This window comes from Amaranthus tricolor, chromosome 16 (genome assembly GCF_026212465.1).
Source record: "Amaranthus tricolor cultivar Red isolate AtriRed21 chromosome 16, ASM2621246v1, whole genome shotgun sequence".
In the NCBI taxonomy this organism is placed as follows: Eukaryota; Viridiplantae; Streptophyta; class Magnoliopsida; order Caryophyllales; family Amaranthaceae; genus Amaranthus; species Amaranthus tricolor.
The window spans coordinates 1,499,813-1,523,724 of record NC_080062.1 but is presented as its reverse complement, the minus strand read 5'-3'; the positions used below and the strand labels follow the sequence as shown (position 1 = coordinate 1,523,724).

Here is a 23,912-nt window from a genome sequence, read left to right as displayed (position 1 = left end):
AATCAAGGATTTCAAAATATAAGGCTTACAATGTCATCAAAATTATAAGGTTCTCATACTTCAGTCCCTTCTATTTTATCTAAAAAACTTAAATATCTAAAAACTTTTTTGAGTCATAAAATGTAAACTCAAATGAACAGAGGAAATACTTACCTACTTTTCTATTAAAAAAATTAGGTTATTTAGCCTATATATCTAATGTGTCTCAAAGTGTGTTAAAAAAATTCACCAAGATACAATTTGTTGATATTAAAGTTTTGCATAGTATTGCAAAGATCTATTACGAAATTTACTACAAATGATACCATTTCAGATTAAAAAAAAATAATGACTTAGGAAAAAGCATAGATGATAATCCAAGATGACAATAAAATGTTGTACTTCTATGAAAATGAAAAAAGTATATATGAGTTACAATAAAGGAGAATTATTCAATAGTACAGTATATTTGTTATTTCTAAAATAACCTAGAAGTGTACCTCCTTATGATATAATAAATCACAATAATAAAGTACCTCAAATACAATTTAAAATGCAACATCAACGGATAATTCCCTTCCCTCTCTTCTACATGAATAGCTTATGCATTTTTGGAAGCAGTCAAGAACATGACTAAAGAAAACCAACTGTCCCGGCCCTCCCAATTTTAAATGTTTCCTTCGCCATGAAAAATAATCGAACCATATGATTAATCTCAGAACTCTTCTCATAATCATCTCAAGTCGACTCCAAAAGAATGCTCGATGAATTATGTACCATCAGTGCGAGGGTATATTTCACATGTTTGTAGAGTGCACTTACGGAGTGATCTTGCTGGTCAGTAAAACTGTTCATGGAATAATGGTATCCAAGGCCTTGATTGTGTTCCGACGCCACAATGAGGTGTTTGCATCAAATCTTAACTCCCAAGTAGGCCAGTAATGCAAATCTTGCTTCAATGTCAACACTCGAGGTTTCCCATTTAAGTGGACTGTCCTCACGCGTGCATAATCTCCGTGATTTAGTTCCTGCTCATCAAACAATGCAGATTTTTAGCGTACTGCTATGCACATCCAATAAGAAGGGAAGAGGGGGAGGAGCGGAGGGGGAAGGCAGAGTTCAGGAACTACCGAACTCTAAAGCATTTAGAGTCAACTGTTTAGACAGATACAAGCAATGAACTATAAAGTTATTATACCTTGGCAGCACTAACAAAAGCATCTAGATCTGGCGTAGGTTTTCCGTTCACTTCTACTATCCATTGAAGAGCATACAAACCATATCTATGCGCTGGACTTCCATGACACCACCTGAAAAAAACGATTAGACAAAAAAAAGAGAAACTAAGTCATAAAGTGAGGGGGGCTCACAAACTAAGCATAGCATAAGCTTTCTGTTTCGAAAACGCTTACGTCCTGTTACTTTGTGGGTATTAAATGGTAAAAACGGTGAAAATATATCGTAAATTTGGTAGAAAATTTATTTGAGAAAGTTCATGGTCGTGCTATTCAAAATTATCCTTTCTTCACAAAATTTATTCTCAATTTCTCATCATTATCGCATAGAAAGTGTCATTAGATGGTGATGGAAATTTGTGAAGAAAAAACATGTTTGTGGATGAGACTTCCATTACCTTGTGAATAATATGGCACATCTCATCAAAATTAAAACTCAAACTCATTCCTATTACCACAAATTAATACCACCAACTAAAGGGGTGTTAGTTTATGCTATCAATCTGATATCATAAGGATAGACTACAGAGACTAAAAGCGTATAGACAAAAATTATGAATATCCATTCAATGGCATCTAATGGTATGACGTACTGAAATAATACTAAAAGTCGGCCAAAACAGATAAACAGAGAAAAACAAGGAAATGTAGCACTTAACAAATTTACTTCTCAAATATTAACATATATCCTACATCTCCAACTCTCTTTTAATTATAACAAAGCTTCCTGTTCCTTTTTTGTTTCTACCACCACTACCAGGCTTCTAAAGCAAGCTTTCTGTCAACTGATTTTATCTTATTCATAATTGTACCTCTTCTGGCAGATCAGTTCAAATCAGTTTATTGAAAAAGCTAATACTACGACGAAGAAACTTTGGGACAACCAACACAATAAGAGGGATTAGTCAATCACCTTGCAACATATACTCCATGGCCTTCTTCGGGAAGAAACCCCAGAGCTCGTACAGCAGAATGAGGATCCTGAACTATGCACCCACACCAATTAACAGCACGAACTGTACCAATGCCATCTCTAACATCAGTACCTACTTCTATTTCCAATTCACATCCCTGCATGACCATTCAAAATCAAATAAGTTGAGTAATCTGTATTGCCGTCATAAGACAGACAACCAACTAACCAAGGCAACATACATTCCTGTTGAACCTTTGAGTAAAAATTAATTAGATAAGGTTAATTTCAGTCACTACCTGGCGAAAGATGGTCATCTTAAGCATCCCATCACTTTCATCATACTTGTCTAAATCTTGACATGCAATTTCAATATCACGAAAGCATGTCACAGGCTTTTTATTAACTGCCAAAACCATATCACCTTGTTCCAAAATGCTCTCAGCCCTTGATCCAGCCAAACAACCTTTGACACGCAATACTTGACGACGCAAAGGGTCTTTCTTAACAAGAGCCTGAAGGAAGTAGAAAAAAAATCCCAATTAAACAAAAAAGACAATTCCAAGAAACTCAAGGCATTTGATAATAATACACTTTTAAACAAAAAAAGGTCAAAAATGTACATAATCTAGAATAAGAAGGTTAACTGTAATTCTTGGCAATTAAAGGAATGTTATAAGAATTATCTGGCCAAGTAGGTAGCTTGGGAAATAAGTTGGTAGAAAGTAGTATACAAAAAGGGGAGAGAAAGGAAGAGGATATCAGAAAATTCAAGGACATTGGATCACACCAGAACAGTCCACTAATAGTCACTACACATCTTTCATTCTTACATAAAAAAACTCGCACAGTTCAGGCTTCTGTCAGTTTTTCATCAACATAAAAACAGCAATTGCAAAAAGATGCATCCCAAACCCAATTGGATTACAGTTGGAGGAACTTAGACTACAGAATGTATACTGATCCCAAAGTTCAGAAAAGTTGATCCTCACTACCGCAGCACTACACAGCAGATAATGCAAAAACATGTCCACATCAAAGTCTTTGTCCATTCTAAATAAGGAAAAATACAGAGGTCCAAATGAGCAAGTTCATCAAAGTCTATTTGTCCATACTAAATAAGGAAAAATACAGAGGTCCAAATGAGCAAGTCCTCCCAAAAACTCTGTCCAAGATTGTCAACAAGAGTTCTCGCAAAATCAGCATTCTATAGCATAGGCATTATCCGGCAAAATATCAACCATGGACAAAGAAGGAATCCCCAAAGCCATTTATATCATGTATTGGACATATGGAACGAATTACTAAGTATCAGAAGTAATTTGAAATAGAATATAACATGAAAGCGAGGCATACTTGAATCCAATCATCACTCAGGCCAAAGCTCCTTGCTTTTGACAGCAAGGTAGGATAAAGCTCCACTTCCAGTATTCTGACAAGTGGCATGGGCCTACTAATGCCATTTATAAGAAGAGGTGGACCATTGGCACCAGACAAAATTTTGTCAAGGACTTGACTGATAGTATAAACTGGTATACCTCTCACGAATTGATGATCTTCTGACGTACTGGAGCCATATTTCAGCTGCAAGAGGAAATACGAACTGTTAGCATTAGCATTTAGAAGATTCAAGTAGCCAAAGAGAGATGAAAACCTGAGTTGAAAAGCTCCCCCATATTGCTTGAACCCTACCGCGTTCATCGGTCAATACGCCAGAAAATGTACTGCCAAAATCTGGGGAGAAACTCCATTGCAAACTTTCAGAAAGTAAAACATGGCAAAAGAAAATTGAACATTTCATCTTTCCTTCAGTTTTCTTCTTTTTCTGTTTTTACATATAATAGTTCTTTCTAGGAAGCAAAGGAAGCGAGAAGGGACAGCATGTGGCATTAAAGAGTATTTAGTGCAAGATTAAATGAACGCTAATTACTAGAAACAAATTACCTGTGTCAAGCTCAATAACTTCCATATTAATGGCTCTATATCGTGGACAATCAGCAGATCCAATGTTTAAAGCAGCACATGGATTGGTGACAATTGATTTCCTGGAAGTAGCCTGGAGACTTCTGCTCAACCCAACGAGACATACAGCATCACCTCGACGTAGTGCAGGTTCTGCCATATAAAGAGAGTTTAGCAAACATGCATTTACATACTGTACTGCACCACCAATTTATATCATAAATATCATCCCATAATACAATTAGACATCATAGGCTGGCATGCGTAATCGAACTTCTAAAGTCATGGTGATTCATGGCTTATGAGAACTATCAAGATGAAAAGATTGGAGCTAGGGCAAACATTTCTCGAGGAAATGGCTAGATCTAAAAATCACAATGCTATTCTTCCACAACAGTATAACTAAATATAATAGATGTTTGAAAGAAAATATGATACACATACTAAAGGAGAGCAAACTCAAATAGCATTATGCACAAAAAAAAAAAAAAAAAAAAAAAAAAAAACCTGGAAGCAGCTCAGCAGCATGCACTAAAGCTGCACCAGCACCAAGAGCAGAAGGGTTGTAAGCAATGAGAGCAAAATTGTGTATTGGATGTAGAAAAACCACCTACAATATAAGTGAAATTTCAATGAGATAAGTTGCTGAGCCTAAAAAAAATGGCAACAACTAATGCAGTTACCTCCCCTGGAATTTCAATAGGAAATGCAGCAAAAGATAGCATGATATCAGATGCAGATATTGCAACTGTGTTCTTGTCAACCACAACCAATCCCATATTTTGAGAATGATGAATAATGACGCCTGTTCCAAAGAAATGTTGGGAGTGAACACCATCAAGCATACATGATGGTGGCACATGAACCTGAAAATGATAAGATGGATGAGAACAATGCATGTGTCATGAATAACATGTATACCAAACAGTGATAAAAATATTATTTTAGGCAGTATCTTTACACATCACAAAGACTGGAAAACAAGTAAAAATGAACAAATCAGGTTAAAAGAAAGAGAATTAAATTTTAACATGCTAAATCTAATTGAAAATAAAAGGGCATGACAGTATTTCAAATCATCAACAGATACTTAACAGTACATACAAACTAAAGCAAAATTTAACCCAAATCAGGTGAACATCAACATGAAAGCCAAACCCCACAGCCATCATCTGACTAAACAAAACAATTCGAGAGCAATTACAAGACACTAACATTTCCGAACACAAGAACAATGTGACAACATAAATATCCTCCACCAAAACTTCAAAATAAGACAATTTATCTCAGAACGTTACCTCAAACATAACAAGAGTTGGTTCAATAACACGTTCAGCAACTGATGCATTGGACACTGCAGCCGTCACACCTTGATGATCGCTTGGGATACTATTCTCGGAAATTCCTGAGTCCACCAATGTCTCTTCTCTAGGTTCAAACAATGCACCATCAGCATTAGCAATGCCATCAGCAAATGAACACTCCTCTACCTTTCGCTTCTTTTTCCCAATATCAGATTCATCTCCAGTGTTCGCATCTTCAGATGTAAGATCATTTTTTGTCTCCATGACTGCAGCACCGTCAATCGGCTTTGGGTGATTATCGTCTAGTGTATAGTCCATTAAACACACCCCTCTAATATCTGATGACACTGCATCACTTTTAGTGCTGCCGTTGACGTGATTGATACCACATGACCAAAGTGGGGACTCTGACGGTATCGCAGGCTTCACTATCCATAAACCAGTACTGTCATCACGTGTATATATTCGAGGAGGGGCGTACCATTCATGTCGATCAACAGTTACCAAGACGGACTGCACCAAATAGAAACCAAATATTAGAGATAGTCTCAAGAAAAGAATTAAAACGGGTGGACGAAAACCCAATCTCATGGATGTAAACAACTATCTAAAATGGAAAAAAAGAAAGGGGAAGGAAAGAACAGCACTTTAAAAAAATGTGCAGAAAAGGCAATTCGAAACATTGAGGTAAGTTTATGGATCAAACCAACTGGGACAATTATTATCTCCCATAATCCTATAAATGAAACACTATCATTAGTTATAATTCTTATCAAATTATGAAAATTCTTCTGCAAAAAGTTCTAATTCTTAGTTCTAATCATAAACAATTTCCATATTGAAATTATTTTGAAGGTTCTACATAATATTAAGTTCGTCAAATATTTTCAAACGCATTATTATAGCATTGAATATAGTATTGAAATTGAAATATGACCTACTGACTACAGCATTGAGCTCATGACGTAAAGTGACAGTTAACATTGCGTAGAAACTTAAAATGCTTTCTATGTATTGGAAAGCAACAGTTTATACATTTTACAGTTACATTAGGCAGTTTATGCAATAGGCAGTTATCCTTAGTCAGTTATTAGGCAGTTATTAGGCAGTTATCTTGAGTCAGTTACATTATACATGTATATATTGAATATGCCCCTATGTAATGAGAGTAAGAGAGAAAAACAGTATCTTTTCAAAAACAAAACTCCAGAAATCATCAAATCTTCATGGTATCAAAGCCATAGGGTTTAGATTCGGGAAGGGCTCATCATCTACCGTTTCTTACCTTGCAAATGGCCGATGTATCAGAAGAGCAAACACAGCAAACCCTAATGTCATTGGAACAGATGGAACAGATGTTCCAAATGTTCCAGAAACTCCACAAAATAACCAACCAAACTGAAAACCCAACATCACTTAAAATTTCAGAAAAACTCACATACCACAATTATACGAAATGGTGCAAGCTAATGAACGTAGCAATTGGTGGTCGGGGGAGGCTCAATCACATCACTGCCGGACCCCCACCACCATCAGACCCAAATTACACCCAATGGGAACAACGAGATGCCATGGTTATAGCATGGATAATTGAGAACATAGACGGAGATATTGTAAACCAATTCCTAGACTACACAACAGCACACAGTCTATAGCAAGGGATCGAAAGTCTCTTAGGATGTGGTAGGGACGAACTACAAATTTTCGACTTAAGTTCAAGAGCAGCAACATTAAGGCAAGACAACGACAATATCGAAGTTTACTACGGTAAACTCAACACAATATGGAAAGAAATCGATCGGAGGATGCCAAATCCCATGACATGCCCACGGGATATAACAAAATTCAACAAATATATTCAAAGACAAAGATTTTATCAGTTTCTCACCGGGATTAACGACAATTTAGACAAAGAAAGAAGAGATATTCTCAACAGTGAACCTTTACCGATGGTGGAGACAGCCTACGCATCAATCAGAAGGGAGATCACACGCCGGAACATTATGAACGGCGTCTCATCACCGGGAACTCGTCCTCAGAGATTGGATCGGGTTTAGCCACGAGAAACAAACCCTTCCAAAGAAGCCGAGAAGAGGATGACCGGAGGAAACTCCGTTGCACTCACTGTGGTGGTTCAAGGCATACAAAGGAGGGATGCTTCAAACTTGTGGGGTACCTCGAGTGGTGGGATGATCTACAGAAAAGGAGAGCCGCCACCAAGGCACCGGCAAACCGAACCGGCGGCAAGGCTAACCTCAGTACTCCGACATCATGTCTCAAGTCAGGTGAACTGGGAGGATGGAGCAAAGGGGAAGGAGAGGCGACAGTAACCCCAGAACAGGGAGCCGTCAATGGTGAGGAACAGAAATGGGAAGAGAAAGCGATAATAGCCGTCAGACAAGGGCAAAGGGAAGGGCAGGCCAACCCTACTTACCCCCACCATCCTTTTTATAATGAAAAAACCCTAAAACTTACCTCGCACTCCCGTCCACCCTCACATTCCAGCCCACTTACCCTTCCTCGGCCCAATATCTCTCCTGGCCCACAAAATATTACTCCCAAAGGCCTTCTTAGCCATAATGCAAGCTCTGAATGGATTTTTGACTGTGGGGCGACCGATACGATGACCTTTGACCCCAGTGATCTTTTATCCACCCATCCGACTAATCGAACCCATATCCAGACGACTAATGGGGAGTATATACCAGTTGCCCAAGCTGGGGCAGTCAATATTTCCCCTTCTCTTCACCTTAAAAATTGTTTGTTAATTCCCAGTTTGTCTCATAAATTATTATCGGTTAGTCAGTTAACAAAGGACTTAAACTGTACTGTGTTGTTAACCTCTGCTAATTGTATTGTGCAGGATGCTCAGACGGGAACGATAATTGGGCGTGGTACTGAAAGAGGTGGACTATACTATGTTGATGAGGTGATTCAAAATAGTGGTGCAATGCTTGCTCATGGATCTCCTGTTCACCAATTGAGGACTTGGCATCGCCGTTTAGGTCATCCATCCTTAGGTTATCTAAAACGACTTTTTCCTTCACTTAATAGTTGTAATGCATCTCTAGATTGTGAAACTTGTATCTTAGCTAAGAGTCACAAACAGTCCTATGTTCCTAGTAATACCCGTGCTCTAAAACCCTTTGATATTTTGCATTCTGATGTATGGGGCTCAGCCCCACATACTGACTCTCATGGTTTTTCATATTTTGTGTTATTTATTGATGATTGTTCTCGAATGTGCTGGGTTTATTTTTTGAAACACAAATCTGAGGTTTTTGATGTTTTTGTAAAATTCTATAACATGATTCTCACCCAGTTCCATGCACAACCTAAAATACTTCGCTCAGATAATGGTGGTGAATATATCTCTATTGCAATGAAACAGTTTTTCCTTGAGCATGGCCTAATTCATCAGACTTCCTGCCCCGACACTCCTCAACAAAATGGGGTTGCTGAACGAAAAAATCGTACTCTTCTTGAGGTCGCACGGGCTCTCATGTTTGACACTCATGTACCTGTACACTTTTGGCCTGAGGCCATTGCTACTGCCACCTATCTCACAAACCGACTTCCCACAAAATCCTCCAATTCCAGACCCCTCTCGCCGTACTAAATAAGTTTACTCATGTTCCCTCATCTCACTCCCTTCGTCCTCGCATCTTTGGGTGTGTTGTGTATGTCCATCTTCCATCACGAGCCCGCACTAAATTTGAACCACGGGCAGTCAAATGTGTGTTTCTTGGGTACGGAACTACGCAAAAGGGCTATCGATGTTATGACCCTGTCCATCACAAACTTTACACCACCATGGACTGTGACTTCCTTGAACATTCTTCCTACTACACCCACCCTCGGTCTCAGGGGGAGAGTATGAGTGAGGACCTCAGCTGGTTGACTCATCCTTTGGCTGACAGTCGAGCTCCCAAAGAGCAAGTAGGTACTACCACCGATATTGCCACAGACATTGTCACTGATTCATCTCCTCAGTTTACTACTCCAGTCCCTGAGCATCCAATCCCTGAGCATCCGACCGACAGAGAGGTAACACCGAGCCCGAGTCAGGTAACACCGAGTCCTACTGCTCCTCTCATTGATATATCCACTGACTATATTGTGCCAAGAAGTGGTGTTGTCCCCAGGAAATACAATTTGCCCCCTCGAAGTACAAGAGGAATGCCCCCGAAGAGGTATGATCCCGAGTATGAATCCCAGAGATCCCGATATCCTGTTGGTAGACCGGATGATGAACAACTTTCACAGACAGCTGTTGCCTTTAATGCATCCCTTTATTCCAGTACCATTCCGAACACCATTGAAGAAGCCCTTCAATAACCAAAGTGGAAGCAAGCTATGGACGAAGAGATCATGGCTCTCCAGAAAAACGGAACGTGGGAGAAGTGCAGATTACCAGGTGATAAGAAGACGGTTGGATGTAAATGGGTTTTCTCAGTCAAATATCACGCTGATGGAACCATTGAGAGGTATAAAGCAAGACTTGTTGCTAAAGGGTACACACAGACTTACGGGGTAGACTACTCGGAAACCTTCTCACCTGTGGCTAAAATCGACACCATTCGAGTCCTGTTCTCCGTAGCAGCAAATAAAGAGTGGCCTCTGTTTCAATTTGATGTGAAAAATGCCTTCCTACATGGAGAGATTGAAGAAGAGGTATACATGAAGCCACCACCCGGGTATTCAGATGAGTATAGCCAAGGAGAGGGGTGTCGACTTAAAAGAGCACTATATGGCTTGAAACAATCCCCTAGAGCGTGGTTCGGTAGATTCACTACAGCAATGAAGAGATTTGGCTACAAACAGAGCAACTCAGATCATACCCTATTTCTCAGGAGAAGTGGAAAACAAATTACATGCCTCGTGATTTATGTAGATGATATGGTGATTACCGGAAACAACCCCAAGGAAATTGACCGTCTCAGGAGCAAATTATTCCAAGAGTTTGAGATGAAGGATTTGGGACAACTGAAATACTTCCTAGGAATAGAAGTTCTAAGGTCAAGGAAGGGGATATTCATCAATCAGAGAAAGTACATCTTAGACCTCTTAGCAGAAACAGGCATGTTAGACTGCAAGCCAGCGGATACACCTATGGTAGCTAATCATGGTCTACAAATTGTTGAAGGGGCAGAAGCGGCAGACCAAGATCGCTATAGACGGATAGTGGGAAAGTTGATTTACTTATCCCACACGAGACCAGATATTGCCTACGCAGTAGGCATTGTAAGCAAGTTCATGCATCAACCTCAAGTGGAGCACATGGCAACGGTCCTGAGGATCCTGAGATACTTAAAGGGAACCAGTAATAAAGGAGTCCTCTACTTAAAGAATGATAATCTTGATCTTATTGGTTACACAGATGCAGATTGGGCTGGTGATCGGGACGACAGGAAGTCTACTTCAGGATACTTCACTCTTGTAGGGGGGTAATCTAGTCACCTGGAAGAGTAAGAAACAGAAGGTGGTTGCCCTGTCCAGTGCTGAAGCAGAATTTAGAGGGATAGCAAAAGGAGTTACAGAGATTCTATGGATTAGGAAACTTCTATGAGAGCTAGGCTTTCATCAGACACAGGCCAGCCTTCTATATTGTGATAACGAAGCAGCAATAAGCATCTCCGAAAATCCAGTCCAACATGATCGAACGAAACATGTAGAGATCGATCGACACTTTATCAAGGAGAAACTAGAAAGCAAGGTCATCTGTCTTCCCTTCATCAGATCTAAAGACCAACTAGCCGACATTCTCACAAAAGCAGTTTCATCACAGGTCTTCAACAGCACTCTATGCAAGTTAGGCATCGGTGACCCCACGACCTAACTTGAGGGGGAGTATTGGAAAGCAGCAGTTTATACATTTTACAGTTACATTAGGCAGTTTATGCAATAGGCAGTTATCCTTAGTCAGTTATTAGGCAGTTATCTTGAGTCAGTTACATTATACATGTATATATTGAATATGCCCCTATGTAATGAGAGTAAGAGAGAAAAACAGTATCTTTTCAAAAACAAAACTCCAGAAATCATCAAATCTTCACTATGGATCAAACAAATTAAGCCAAAACACTTTATATCCGAACTATGAGAAGTATTCAATTTCATGCCTAATATATGAGACTTAGACTAAATAAGCTAGGTTAAATCAATTACCTTCCTTCGGTGCCTATCCATGTAAGTTATGTATTCAAGCGGCACACGAGTACCTCTAGATAACTTAGAGAGAACAGAGATCAGCTCCTGAAGGCATGATATCTCCTGTCCAGCAAATTTTTTTATGATAGCATGGCGAGGCACTCCAGCTCTTACCAGCATGTAACTGCCAACAACAAAGAAGGCAAAACGGGCAAGTAATTATCTCAATGATGCGATAAACATGATATTAGATCAGAAGAACGACTAGAAAATGAACTGACAGCCAAAAGCCATTATAAGCACATGCTGCCAAAATCAAACAAGTCAATCCTTTATTCTCTAATAGTTTTCAAATGAAAGACTTACCCAGGTTCTGCAACGTAAACAAGACCACAAGTAAACCGGAAATTTCGAGCCTGCAAAAATAGTTTGAATAATTAATGATGTTGGATAAAAAAAACTGCGTCATGATTAAAAACTAAAATAGCAAAATTTACAAAATATAACAATCAAGTGAACTAGTGAAAAATGACATGAACAGTGTTTCTTGTTTTCACACTGTCTAGACATGAACATCAAAGTTACTTGATGCAAGGGCATAACAACTTGGAATGCAACAGTAATTGGAGGGAAAATCAGCACCCGAAACAAATTTTGTAAAGAAGACTCCCACATCAAAAAATTATCTTGAAAAAAGAGTAGAATGTCATTATTGGATATACCAAAATGCTTACTATAAAGACAAACAAAAAATAGTAGAATGTCATTATTGGGTATACCAAAATGCTTACTGTAAAGAACAACCAAAAATCCCATAAAGACACCAGGGGGTATATCATCCATGCACAAAAGAAAGGCTAATGAATTTCCTGAAACAATCATTACAAAATTTGGTGTGCCAAATTATATATAGTCATAATCGACCATCTCAACATGCAGAGATTCTGAAATTGAGGCCTGTAAAAAATAATGAGCTTATAGAAAACAAGATGGAAGCAAAAAGCTAGATCCAAACAAAAGGTACAACATTTAGGGAATACAAACAAAGAAACCTTCATTGAATAAGTAGCAACCCCAGAACCCCATACCACCCAATAGTGAAAGAACTTACATCAGAGGAGGGAAAAGGGGGAGAAACAGGGGAGGGGGTGAGACTCAAAATTTTCAGACTTTCAATCAGGCTTCAACTCTTACATTGACATATAAACTATTCCATAAGCCACACACCACATCTAACAGACAATTCACATAAAAGCGTAAGTGAACAATCAGGACACCAGAGAAAACATGCACAAATCTAAGCTTAAAATTGGGAGATAAAGGTGCAGACCTGCTGATAGGACAGAGCATGAATAACTGCACCACTCACTTCAAGAAAGTGATCTGGGGTAATTGAGTGCAAATCTTGAATCTGAATCATCAATTATATAAGGCACAGACCAACAAAAAACATCAAGATATACAAAAAAGCAGAATAAAACACCAACAAAGTCAATTGTCAAAGGCTTTGGCTACAAGAGCCAAAACAAATCAACATGGAAAATTGTTCTAACAAATATTAGGGTTGTTCGATGGATGGCTTTTAGATTGGCTTCTGGCTTTATGGTTAGTCAAAAAGCCAAAAAACGTGTTTGGCAAATAGCTTTTCATAAGCTAGCTTTTAAGCCAAAATGAAAATTTCAACTTGGTTGGCTTTTGACTTGTTGGCCCACTTAGTTTAAGTATTTTCTTAACAAGCTGACTTATCTGGCTAAAACCAACAAAAAGGCAACGCATTCAACTGGCAAACATGCCAACTAAAAAAGCCAACAGCTAACACCCAAAAGACATTTGCCAAATATCTCCACTTTCGCTTTTATGAGAAACTTACCAATTAAAAGAAAAGACAAAATACAACTCAATTTCCCACGAAAAAAATTACAAAAAAAATAACTATATATCTCTTTTATTCTAAATCCATTTCGTGAAAATAAAGTCAAAACCAAATCTACGAAACATGATTCCACAAACACAAAGACAAGCTTTATTTAAAGAAGCACATAGTAAGCTTGATATGGAAGAAAATTTGTAAATTGTGAGCTCACCGTCAAGTTCACTGTCATTGGAGTGCCACCTCTTTCTATCTCCATTTCAACTTTCTTGTTCACACTATCGTCTAACAGTGTCTCTAGTTTGAGGAATTGAGTCATAACCTGCAAAGGATTGTATCACAAATAATCAATTACAATAAATGCAAATCAAGAAATGCCATTTTCAGAAGAATCGAACGCCAAATTAATATCTGTAAACAAATGGCAACCAGAAAGCAGCAATTTGAGTTAACAGCATGTCACACACTGTTATCGAAGGTACATGACATCAGGAGACCTTTCCATAAAATTGATTTATGGATAAAAATGAACCAAAAAAAGACAACACATAAAAGCACTACTCCAAATTACTTTCAAAAACTATCAGGATACATTATCATAATACCATCAAAGATCATACAATAATACATCTCTAGATCTTGGACTAAGCTATAAATTTAACTGTGAGGAAAAGAGGTTCAATAGAATATAACTTAAATGACAAAGGATATCTCAGATAGATTGTCCATCCAGAAAGAATTCAAGTGAAGCAAATGCTTAATTATGTGGACTTACTTCACCATTAACACGAACAAGCACATCACCAGTTTCCAAATGCTTATGAGCTGGCCCACCTGGAACCTGCAATGAGAAATAGAATGCAGTTTTTAGGAGACGTAAAAAGGTAGCTAAAAACAATTCATTCTAAAAGCTCTCACTGGTATAAGATACCATACTCACCACTGAATCAACAACCAACATTCCAGTTTCTCCTGGTGGAGATGCTTGTCGCACCATCTACTTAATTAAACACACAAGAAGTCAGCATCCAAATAACTCAAAATGCCTGAAGGCAGCTGACAGAAAAGAGACATATAGAGCCATTAAGTACCAGTTCCGTATCTCTTCGAATACCAAGCCGAAATGTCTCATCAAAACCTTTGTGCACAAATGTCATCTACATAACCATGATGAAGTCCATTAGAACATTTACGCATATTAACAGATAACAGACAGTGTTATGAATGGTTGACTCTTGGGTTTGGAATCCAATGAGTATGTTAATGTTGGTGTATTATGTTGAGTCTTGATGATTGTGATTTATGATGGTGATTAAAAGTATGGATTAATGAGGTAATGAAGTATGAGTTATTCATTGGAGTTATGGGACTTAATGAAGAAGTGCAAAGGTTTAATTCTTGATGCTCCTAGGATGCTGTTTTTGACTCTTCAAGTACTTGGGAATGTTTCATTATCATTTATTCATAGTTTTAATGTACTTAATGTTACTTAGTGAGATCTCTCCTATATATAGAGAGCTCTCATTCACACATAAAGAATCATCCACAAAATACACCCCAAGCCAAACACTAGTCTATATCTCTTCTCTATCGTAATTCTCCATATTTGAGAGTTCTTTGAACTCCTTTGATAATATAAGAGATACTACACACCGAAGGACGTAGCCTAAGTTGGGTGAGCCTCGTTAAATTTTTGTGTCGTTTTATTGCATTACTTTCTCCTACAAACATCGATATCATTGATAGCTAAATTTGTTTGTCACAAAACCTCATACATTCGATCTTGGCAATATTGGAGTTTGAAACACATTGTTCGAACTCTAGTATAGCATCGTTTTCAGACAGCTCAACCAATTCCAAAGCCAGATCGAATTTATAGTACCAAAACCACAATTATCTAAATTTTAAAGTTGCTGAATATTCGCAATAAGATGACTAGAGAACATAGTCGCCGAATATTCATGCAATTCTGATCCATTTTCTGAGCTCAACACTATATTAAGGTTTCAGATATAGGTTTCAGATAAGAGGTTACAACAACAAAAAATTTTAAAGCCTTAATCCCAAGATATAGGGTTGTCTACATAAGCCAAAATAAGTCAACATAAGAGAGCATTTGTAACATGTAGCCTTTTCCATTCATCCTATACATGGCCATATGTTCCTAGAGAAGTAAAATTCAACTATATCCTTATGTACTTCTTCCATTCAAGTCATCTTTGGTTTTCCTTTCTTATGTAGTCATCGCTTAACCAACTCTTGATTGTAACCAACAAATCCAATTCTTTTATCTTATTTGTAATATCTCCCACACATAACTTTAGTCCTTAATATAATTTCGAGTTCTATCTCTTAGCCTATGCTCACACACTCATCTAAACATACGCATTTCAGTAAGTTTAGTTTTTTGATTTGCACTTTTATATGCAAACATCTTGACCCGTGTAGCAAAGCACGTCTGATGGTAAATCTATATATATTTCCACTTTAGTTTTTCTGGTACACTATAATCGCATAATGCTGCACCTTTCTATTAGAGGCACCCAAATTACATCTTAGTCAATCACTACATAGAAAAACTGAACTAAGGACTTAAAACACGAATATTCTTGATTCTTTGATTTCACCACATCTTCATATGTCGTCCTTTAATTGTGTGAAACTTGCATTTTATATAATCTGTTTTACTACGGCCAAGTTTAAACCCACAAGTCCTAACCCTTGTCTCCATGTCTCAAATTTGGCATTAATACGTGCAATTTCATCAATTAAAATAAAATAATTTTATCTATAAAAAGCATAGACCATAGTGCATCAGTACTTAATCTAGAACTCATTGTGTTAATTCATCCAAGATTATTCCAAATAACAAGGAGCTTAGACAGGATCTCTAATACAATCCAATCATGATAAAAAAAAAATGTGTCGTGATAAAAAAATGTCCCCCTCCTCCACACTGGTCACATTGTAACATGATAATATATGCACACAGCACAATAGCCAGCAGAATGATCACTCCGAGTATGTTGTCATTCTTGGTGTTCACACAAGAGCACTAAAAAGTACAAAAGCTTGCACACCAGGGAATTTCATAAAAACGAGCTGAAGACATTGAATTAATCATATCCAGGGAAAATATCAACAAACCTGGAGCGTACCACGAGGGATGGTAACAGCAGGCCACTTATTTGTAGATAAATCTCTGCCTTTCTGGAGAAATTCTAGTGCCCTGACAACCTACAAAGTCAAATTCAACACTCAACGACAGGTAGAGCACTAGCTAATTGCATAAGCAGAAAGCAACGTCTATATGATAATTCTGACATGAATTAAACATGGACAAGATCAATGCATCAAAAAAGTCAATGTCCAACTCTCAATAAATAGTTCCTAAACGACTCGAGTGAACTTTCACATTAACTGATTAATCATATAGGTCGCCACTAATCATCTATGTAAGCCAGCCAACATCATATTTAAGACCAAACACGCTTTATCTTTACCCTTTTTTCGCAGGGGGGAGTGTGTTGTGTTAATACGAGCTAGATTCTTATATTCTCATACAATGGAATTTTAGTATGATGGCAAGGAAAAAGTCACGAGATAAAATAACTCACTCGTTCCAAGGGTAAGAAAAAAGCAGATGCACTGGATGACTTGCTTCCAGCATTTAAAGCAACGGCCCTTCCTTGCCAATCTATAACAGGAGAACCACTGGAACCACCTTTAGTCCCTGAAGCCGCCTGCAAACAAATTGTTCATTGGTGGATCAATTAGCTCTACTAAAAAAAGTTATCTATCTAAATATTAACGTGCAACATTGTCAAGTTTATATAACCTAAAAAACCCAAGTAAAAAAGAATTGCCAGCATTTAAAAATTTGAATTGCTTTTCAGAAATAAAAAGTAAAAAAAACTCAAAATCTTGTAGCACATAGTAAAACAGGCTACTTACTTGCATGTAAAATGTGTTAAAATCATTGTAGCCATCCCTGCATCCACAGAGCAATAGATTATGTCAGAATCAAAAAATTCACACTTTTTTTCTTTGGGGGGGGGGGGGATATTCAGGATCAGCAAGTATATATTGGCTTCATATAATCAATCATCAAAATTGCATAATGAATAATGCAAAGTAATCACTTTCGGTCATACATATCCAAAAAGCCAAGAGTTACATCACGAACAGTAAAGCATTGTTAACAGGAAAGTACAGTACGAGGGAAGCACTCGGGAAGCACTCGGGAAGCACTGGATGATACCACAGTTAACAAAATTTTCGAGCTTCAAATTAGAGATTTAAACTTTCTTTCACCTCCCTCCCTATATTTTATTCAGAGGGGAAATCTGTAATGAATTTGAGCATATTGCAAGTTATAGGACTTGTTGCAGATTGGTCGTGTAAGAAACCAATCAGGGGCTTATAGTTCGAATGGGCTCTCTCACCAAATCGGAAAATCTTTTGGGATAGACTCTCCCATTTTTTGATCTATAACATTAAAGCATTGATATCATAGCTGCCACCTGGTCCACCGAGTGGTGCTTTGAATTAAGACAGTCGTGAGTCATGACAAACGAAACGTTAGTTATATTGAGGTCGATTGTAATGGAATTGAGGTCGATTGTAATGGAATGAAACTTGCTTTGCATTGGTTTGTGTAGGAAACTAATTAAGGGCTTATAAATCAAATGACATATTTCACCAAATACGCTAGTCTTTAGGGAATAAGCACTCCCATTTGATCTATAGCAATTAGCAATACTGCAAGCAAGTCATTAATCCCATGGATGAAAATGCTAAATAAAATATTAACTTCTGACCTTTTCTAAATGCTACATCTAAACCAAAAAATGACATAGCGAAAACCTCGCTCTTCAACGAAACTTAATTAATACTAAATGAAATAGGGTCAACACTATCTCTTCCAATTGATGCTACCTCAAGTGGACTACATAGGGTGTCTACAACCTTACCAATCTCATTTGCAACCCTATATTGACATCAACTTCTCAAGAGGATTACAGACATATTATCATAATAATTTCAAGGCTATAAAACAAAGATTAAACTAAAATGCACCAATACGCTAGCAAGCTGTAGCCATCTTTATTATCTCGCTACTCTAGGTCCAAGCACAGCCAGCACATTGAATAATATAGTAAAAAGGGTACAAGAAAGAACATGTTTCATATAGAACAATTAACTTTCAAGTCTTCAAAGGAAGGAAGTGGATTGGTTTGGACAAAGTGACTAAAGACTGTACCAAATATGAAAATGGCAACCAAAAGTAAAAAACATTTAAATCCTTATGTGAGACAACATAAACAGTCAAAGTCCAAGATAACCATTAGAGAAGATAATTAACTACTAACAAGCTAATGACCCACATAGAATATCTTATAAGAACAGCAAAGTTCAATAACACACTTGCAAAATCAAAGTGACCTCAGTAGAGCTCTACCCTACTCTCCATAAAGGTGTAGCAACGACTCCTTTCCCTATAAAACCATGCCCTCCAACTGTCTACCCTGGTTACTTCAAAAGTGCATAAGCTAAATTGTGCCTAAGATCTTTCAATACCTGCAAACACTTTTGACTAATCCATTCAATGACAACAGTCAAATCTTCCGGTCCTCAATTGTTGCTAGTTTCGATAGTCAAAAGGAATCGCACCAACTAAGAAAGTTGTTTCCTGCCTCTTAGGCAAGAAATTGAAGCAAATGACAATGGAATGGTACATATACAGTTAAGTTCTACCTTACTAACGAACAAACATTATTTTGCGGCCCCACATTCAGCTTTGTACCTCCTTTTTGACCTTATATCACAATCCACTACACCTCAGTTCACTAATATGAGAGAACAAAATTCATATCATGACCAAGCAATAAATTCAAGCTAAAAAATATTTTTACCACATACTTTTTGTAGTGGGGAGCATCTCTATCAAGACGTGCAAGAGTGCCAGCCAAAATGGATACCTGCACAGGAGTAATATATCAAGCAAGCAAAAGATACAAAGCAAGTACATGGACAAGATCAAATGGACATATCTCACCTTAAATCAATGACGAGAAATTGGATGACAAGCAAAATTCATGCCCACCATTCAGATATGTACCACAAGTAATGGAAAACAAGATCAGATCCTAGGTGGAAAGGGTATTGCCAGAATTTACTATTTTACAATCTTTTTAGCAATGCATTCACCATCACGATCTCCTCAATACTAAAGGTGTTAAAAACTCTATTTGCAAACGTCACCCTAGGTATTTCAATTAAGCATCAAAGACCCAGATATAAAATTGGTCTGTCATATTAGTCAAGAATCTTGCATTATATATTTATTCGAAAATCAGAATGAATCAACCAAGAAATTCGGATGTTTGGGAGTTGTGACAGATAAAAGACACATGCAAATGCACTAAACGACAAGGATATTAGTACAGTAAAAGATACCAAGACGGTCAGCACATAGCATTCTAGACAACATTGCAAATACCTATCACCGTTCACAAGTAGGTTTGAATCAAACAAAAGTTTCTTTTGTAATATACAAAATTGTCTTGGCAACTGTACACAACAACGGAAATCATGGTTGGCACATACAGTTCAACGAGCATTTTCTTTTATACAATGAATTGTAAAGAAAGTTTACAAGGATAAATATTTTTAAGACGGAAATATAGTATTACTGCATCGATATCAATCAAATTCAAGAAATGTGAAGACTAAAAAAGGGAAGACCCTTATTGGTGTGACGGGTGAAGGTGATACACTTCTTCTCTTGCATAGTAAAAACAAGTATACAGAGACCAACTAACCTTGTTAAACTTATTTCAGGGACGGGCATAAATATTAAGGTGAGGCGCACGGGAAAACCAATGTTTGAGTTGGCATAACATAACCAACTCAAGTTCCTGTGAACCCCATAAACTGAACACATAACGCAAAGGGAGGAAAAATCCGGCAAGGAAGCACACTAGTCAATCAATCACCAACTATGAAGTAAGGCTGTAGATAAGGTTTTTCTTATTATCTACAATGTTCATTCAGTAAGATGGCAAACTTTTCACATTAGCATGATGAATTGAGCTCTAATACCACAGCTTGAAGTGATCATCATTAAACTATATACACTATCTTACAACTTCGCAGCCATAGAAATATAACATGATACTACATAACCTACCATAGACAAACAGAGAACAATCTACGCAATACTTTCAGCAACTATAAATTAGAGAATTAAAATTTCACAATCAGGAAATAGAAACACCTACCTTCTCCCCACTATCATTGCCAACAACCCTGATTTCAAGCCCAACACAAGCAGCTTCGGGAGCAAGAGGGATCTCTTCATATTCTAGAAATCGAACTTGTTGCGGATCGTATCTAAAGAATCCGAAATCATGCACCTAAAGAAACAAGTGAACAAAGAATTATGAACAAAAAGACCAAGACCAAAAAACCTCCCTCTCACACACACACAACACACACACACACACACACACTTGAGCTTTTCGAAAAACATCCTAAGCACTCCAAGGAGTTAATCCACAAGGAAAAAAGAGTTTCTCCTTTCCCAATTCAAAATCGCAACTGAACGAAGAGTAACAAAATATGGAGAACATCATTCCCATTTCCACCATTTTCACTTCCAAACTCCAGCAACCAAATTCTTCTCAACACCAACAATCAACTAACATAAGTAAATAAATGCAACAGAAATAATGAAATTTATCAAAGGGTATGAGGTTCGCCATTGATAACCAAATGTCAGTATAAGCAGGGCCCTCATAATTTGAAGTGAAAATTCCAAACCTCTACAAGAACTCTTTAGCTAATCTAGTGAAACAAAACATGAACGCACACCTTTAGGGCTCCAACCAAAGGCAATGTACAAAATTCACAGTATCAAGTTTCGGGTCAATTACAGAATTTTTCAGCTAACAAGTAAGATCATAAGCAAAGATAGATGTGTGTTTTAATCTGTTAACCTGTGATCTCCTCACATTATTTTCTCAAAAGCTAAAGTAATCCTAGAGTAGTCACTTTCCTTGGCGGCTAAGAGGCCCTAAATTTATGCTAAAAGAGGGTAAAATATTTCAAAAAAAAAAATTTTTGAAGGACAAGTTCAAAAAAAATTCAATTTAGGCCCAATAATCCTATGAAAAACCCCTTTGTTCAGAACTTTGTAATTTATGCTTTTTTACATTCACAGTATGTTTCACAATAAAGCTAGATTCATTGAGTAACAGTTCTTTTCTGCTAAAAATCTGTCACATATCACGTATACAGTTTATACACTGCTTGCTTTCCATTCAAAAACAAACAAAACTAAATCTTCCCCCCCTGCTTATCACGCACCAGTATTAATATAATGTTTGTGGGTGAACGAAATTGCCTATCAACCGGAAACTTGTATCTTATGAAAGTTGAACAAAAGGTGATTAAATTGTAGTAGACCCCTTAGAACTCAAAATTGAACTGAATATATAGCAGAACATGAAAATCCAATTTCTATACAGAATTCAGGTAATATCTATTACCTCACAATAGTTCACTGAGTAAGGTCCTCATTCCATACGCAAATAACTCAGCACTCAATATTGCACAGCAAAAAGGATGCTGCATTTGAGCAGCGCCAAAGCCAAGCTCAGGATCAAAGCAGCAAATGTCATGCTTAGTGTCACCACAAAATTCTTACTGGCGAAAAGAAAATTTGAAATTTTAGAAGCTCCAAATTTTAACTTCTTTTAAGTAAGCTACGTAATCATCCATGCCATGCTTAGTGTCAACATATAAATCTTACTGGCAAAAAGAAAATTTAAAATTTTAGAAGCTCCAAATCCCAAGGTATAACTTCTTAAAGTGAGCTAAGTAGTCATCTATAGCCCATGCTTGTGCCAACCAAAATCATCCCAAGACAGATTGATCAAAGTGAAACCTTAGCTCGTGCTAGGTAGAGGCTAAGCTACCAAATTTTTTTAGATTGAAGAGCAAGATCTCAGTAAACACCTCCTATTCCCGAAACCAAGTTGACATCAACGTTAAACACTCTAATTTCCCTTATCAGATGAAAAAGATCCACTTCTATTCAATCAACCAATATGATACTAATGCTTCAACGTAAGACAATGCAAGTTCTTAAGAGGGAGAAAATCAAACCCTTCATTATACAATAAACCATTGCCTATGGAAAAACCAACCAACAAATCATCCAAAACAATTGACTTATCAAAATTCAAAACATAAATAAAAAATTTTCAATTACTATTTTTGTTCTAAACAGGTATCAACCACTTGCATCAAAGTATTCTAATTTTTATGCATCCTAAAATCCTTGAACCTTCTAGTTACAAGATAAAAAGTACAGACAACATTCTCACCCAAAAAAGTGTCAATAATCAAATTGCAACAGATAATATTCCATCAAAACGCACCGAATCAAATTCATACATGATCAGACAAATTCACACACAAAAGAATCTTCCTTTAAAAAGAATTCATACAAAAAATGAATAAAATAATTAGAACTTCCCAAAAGCAATAAAAACCTCAAAAACAGTTTACTCACAGGATCTCTATAAGCCGGAAAAACAGGAATCTCCTCTCGATTCAAGAACATCGCTTCAGCCACTACTGGACCTATAAAAAATACAAAACGACAAAAAAAAATTAGCTTAATCATCAAAACCAAAATTCAAACTTAATAATAGAAACTGAGTTGCAAATTGACAACTACGAAATTGCTGGCAGTTTATTATTGATCAGTCTTATTATCAGTTTGCAGAATATTACTTTGCAAATCAGTATCCTAATGAAAACACTAAAGTTATTAACAATTTGCTTATCAACATCCATTATAAAGCAAAACTTCCTCCGTAACCACGCTTAAACCCTAATTAACACAGTTAATGATGAAAATCAACCTGGTTTAACAACATGACGATTAGTAAGAATAATTCCGCGCCGTTTATCAACGACGAAACCAGTAGCGTAACTAGCACCAGCAGATTCAGTATCAAAAGCGCGACAAGCAGTAGTACGAAGAACAACAACTGCAGGAACAACTTTATTTAGCGCTTTTCGCCAATCTTCAGCAGTCGCAGCATTTTCAATCAATGGCGGATCAATTTCCATACATAGATCATTTTTCAAGGATGCATCTTCTGCTGAAATTGCCTCTGATCCTAATCTTTCTAGCTGATCTCCCATGATTTTCGATCAATTTGATTAAGAAAAGTACAGTGATTTGGGCAGGGATTTAGAAAATTTTAGGGTTTTAGAGGAGAGAGAGGGAAAAGTCTGGGTTGCAATAAAATGAGTGAGCGATTAAAAATTTTGTTTCGGAGAAGATTAATGTAATAATGCAACTCTAAATGCGGTTTACTGACGAATACTCCGGCAGACGGCAGTTAAAACATAATCAAATCCTGTCTCTCGGCCGAGTTTGCACCTTAAACCTTAAATGTAATAGTAATTTTTCTAATTTA

At 37.2% G+C, this 23,912-nt stretch overlaps 1 protein-coding gene across 3 annotated transcripts; it reads right to left on the bottom strand.

The window, feature by feature from the left end:
• Positions 1-362: 362 nt before the first annotated feature.
• LOC130803280 (protease Do-like 7) lies at positions 363-23,846 on the bottom strand. Of its 3 annotated transcripts, none has more exons than XM_057667484.1 (24): positions 23,349-23,846; positions 22,994-23,064; positions 20,697-20,831; positions 19,336-19,394; positions 17,368-17,404; positions 17,031-17,156; positions 16,561-16,650; positions 14,505-14,570; positions 14,354-14,410; positions 14,189-14,254; positions 13,628-13,735; positions 12,874-12,954; positions 11,910-11,959; positions 11,562-11,727; positions 5,388-5,906; positions 4,773-4,955; positions 4,597-4,699; positions 4,072-4,242; positions 3,782-3,861; positions 3,484-3,711; positions 2,427-2,642; positions 2,128-2,285; positions 1,178-1,289; positions 363-1,007 (listed from the first exon to the last, which is right to left on the bottom strand). In XM_057667484.1, the coding sequence occupies exons 1-24, from the start codon at positions 23,632-23,634 to the stop codon at positions 831-833; spliced, it is 3,345 nt and encodes a 1,114-aa protein (XP_057523467.1). In that variant the 5' UTR covers positions 23,635-23,846; the 3' UTR covers positions 363-830. The 3 variants fall into 3 exon arrangements, with proteins under 3 accessions (XP_057523467.1, XP_057523469.1, XP_057523468.1); XM_057667486.1 differs by lacking the exon at positions 19,336-19,394 and adding an exon at positions 21,966-22,122 and having other exon boundaries at positions 23,349-23,395; XM_057667485.1 differs by lacking the exon at positions 19,336-19,394 and having other exon boundaries at positions 23,349-23,415.
• Between the last annotated feature and the right edge of the window lie 66 nt (positions 23,847-23,912).

Bases quoted from the DNA above. Each gene is read 5' to 3' on its own strand.
- LOC130803280 (XM_057667484.1), bottom strand. From the start codon at position 23,634: ATGGGAGATCAGCTAGAAAGATTAGGATCAGAGGCAATTTCAGCAGAA. The intron at 13,736-14,188 runs GTAAGTCCACAT...AATCCTTTGCAG, and splicing joins TTGTTCGTGTTAATGGTGAA to GTTATGACTCAATTCCTCAA. The intron at 12,955-13,627 runs GTGAGCTCACAA...TTGATGATTCAG, and splicing joins CAATGACAGTGAACTTGACG to ATTCAAGATTTGCACTCAAT.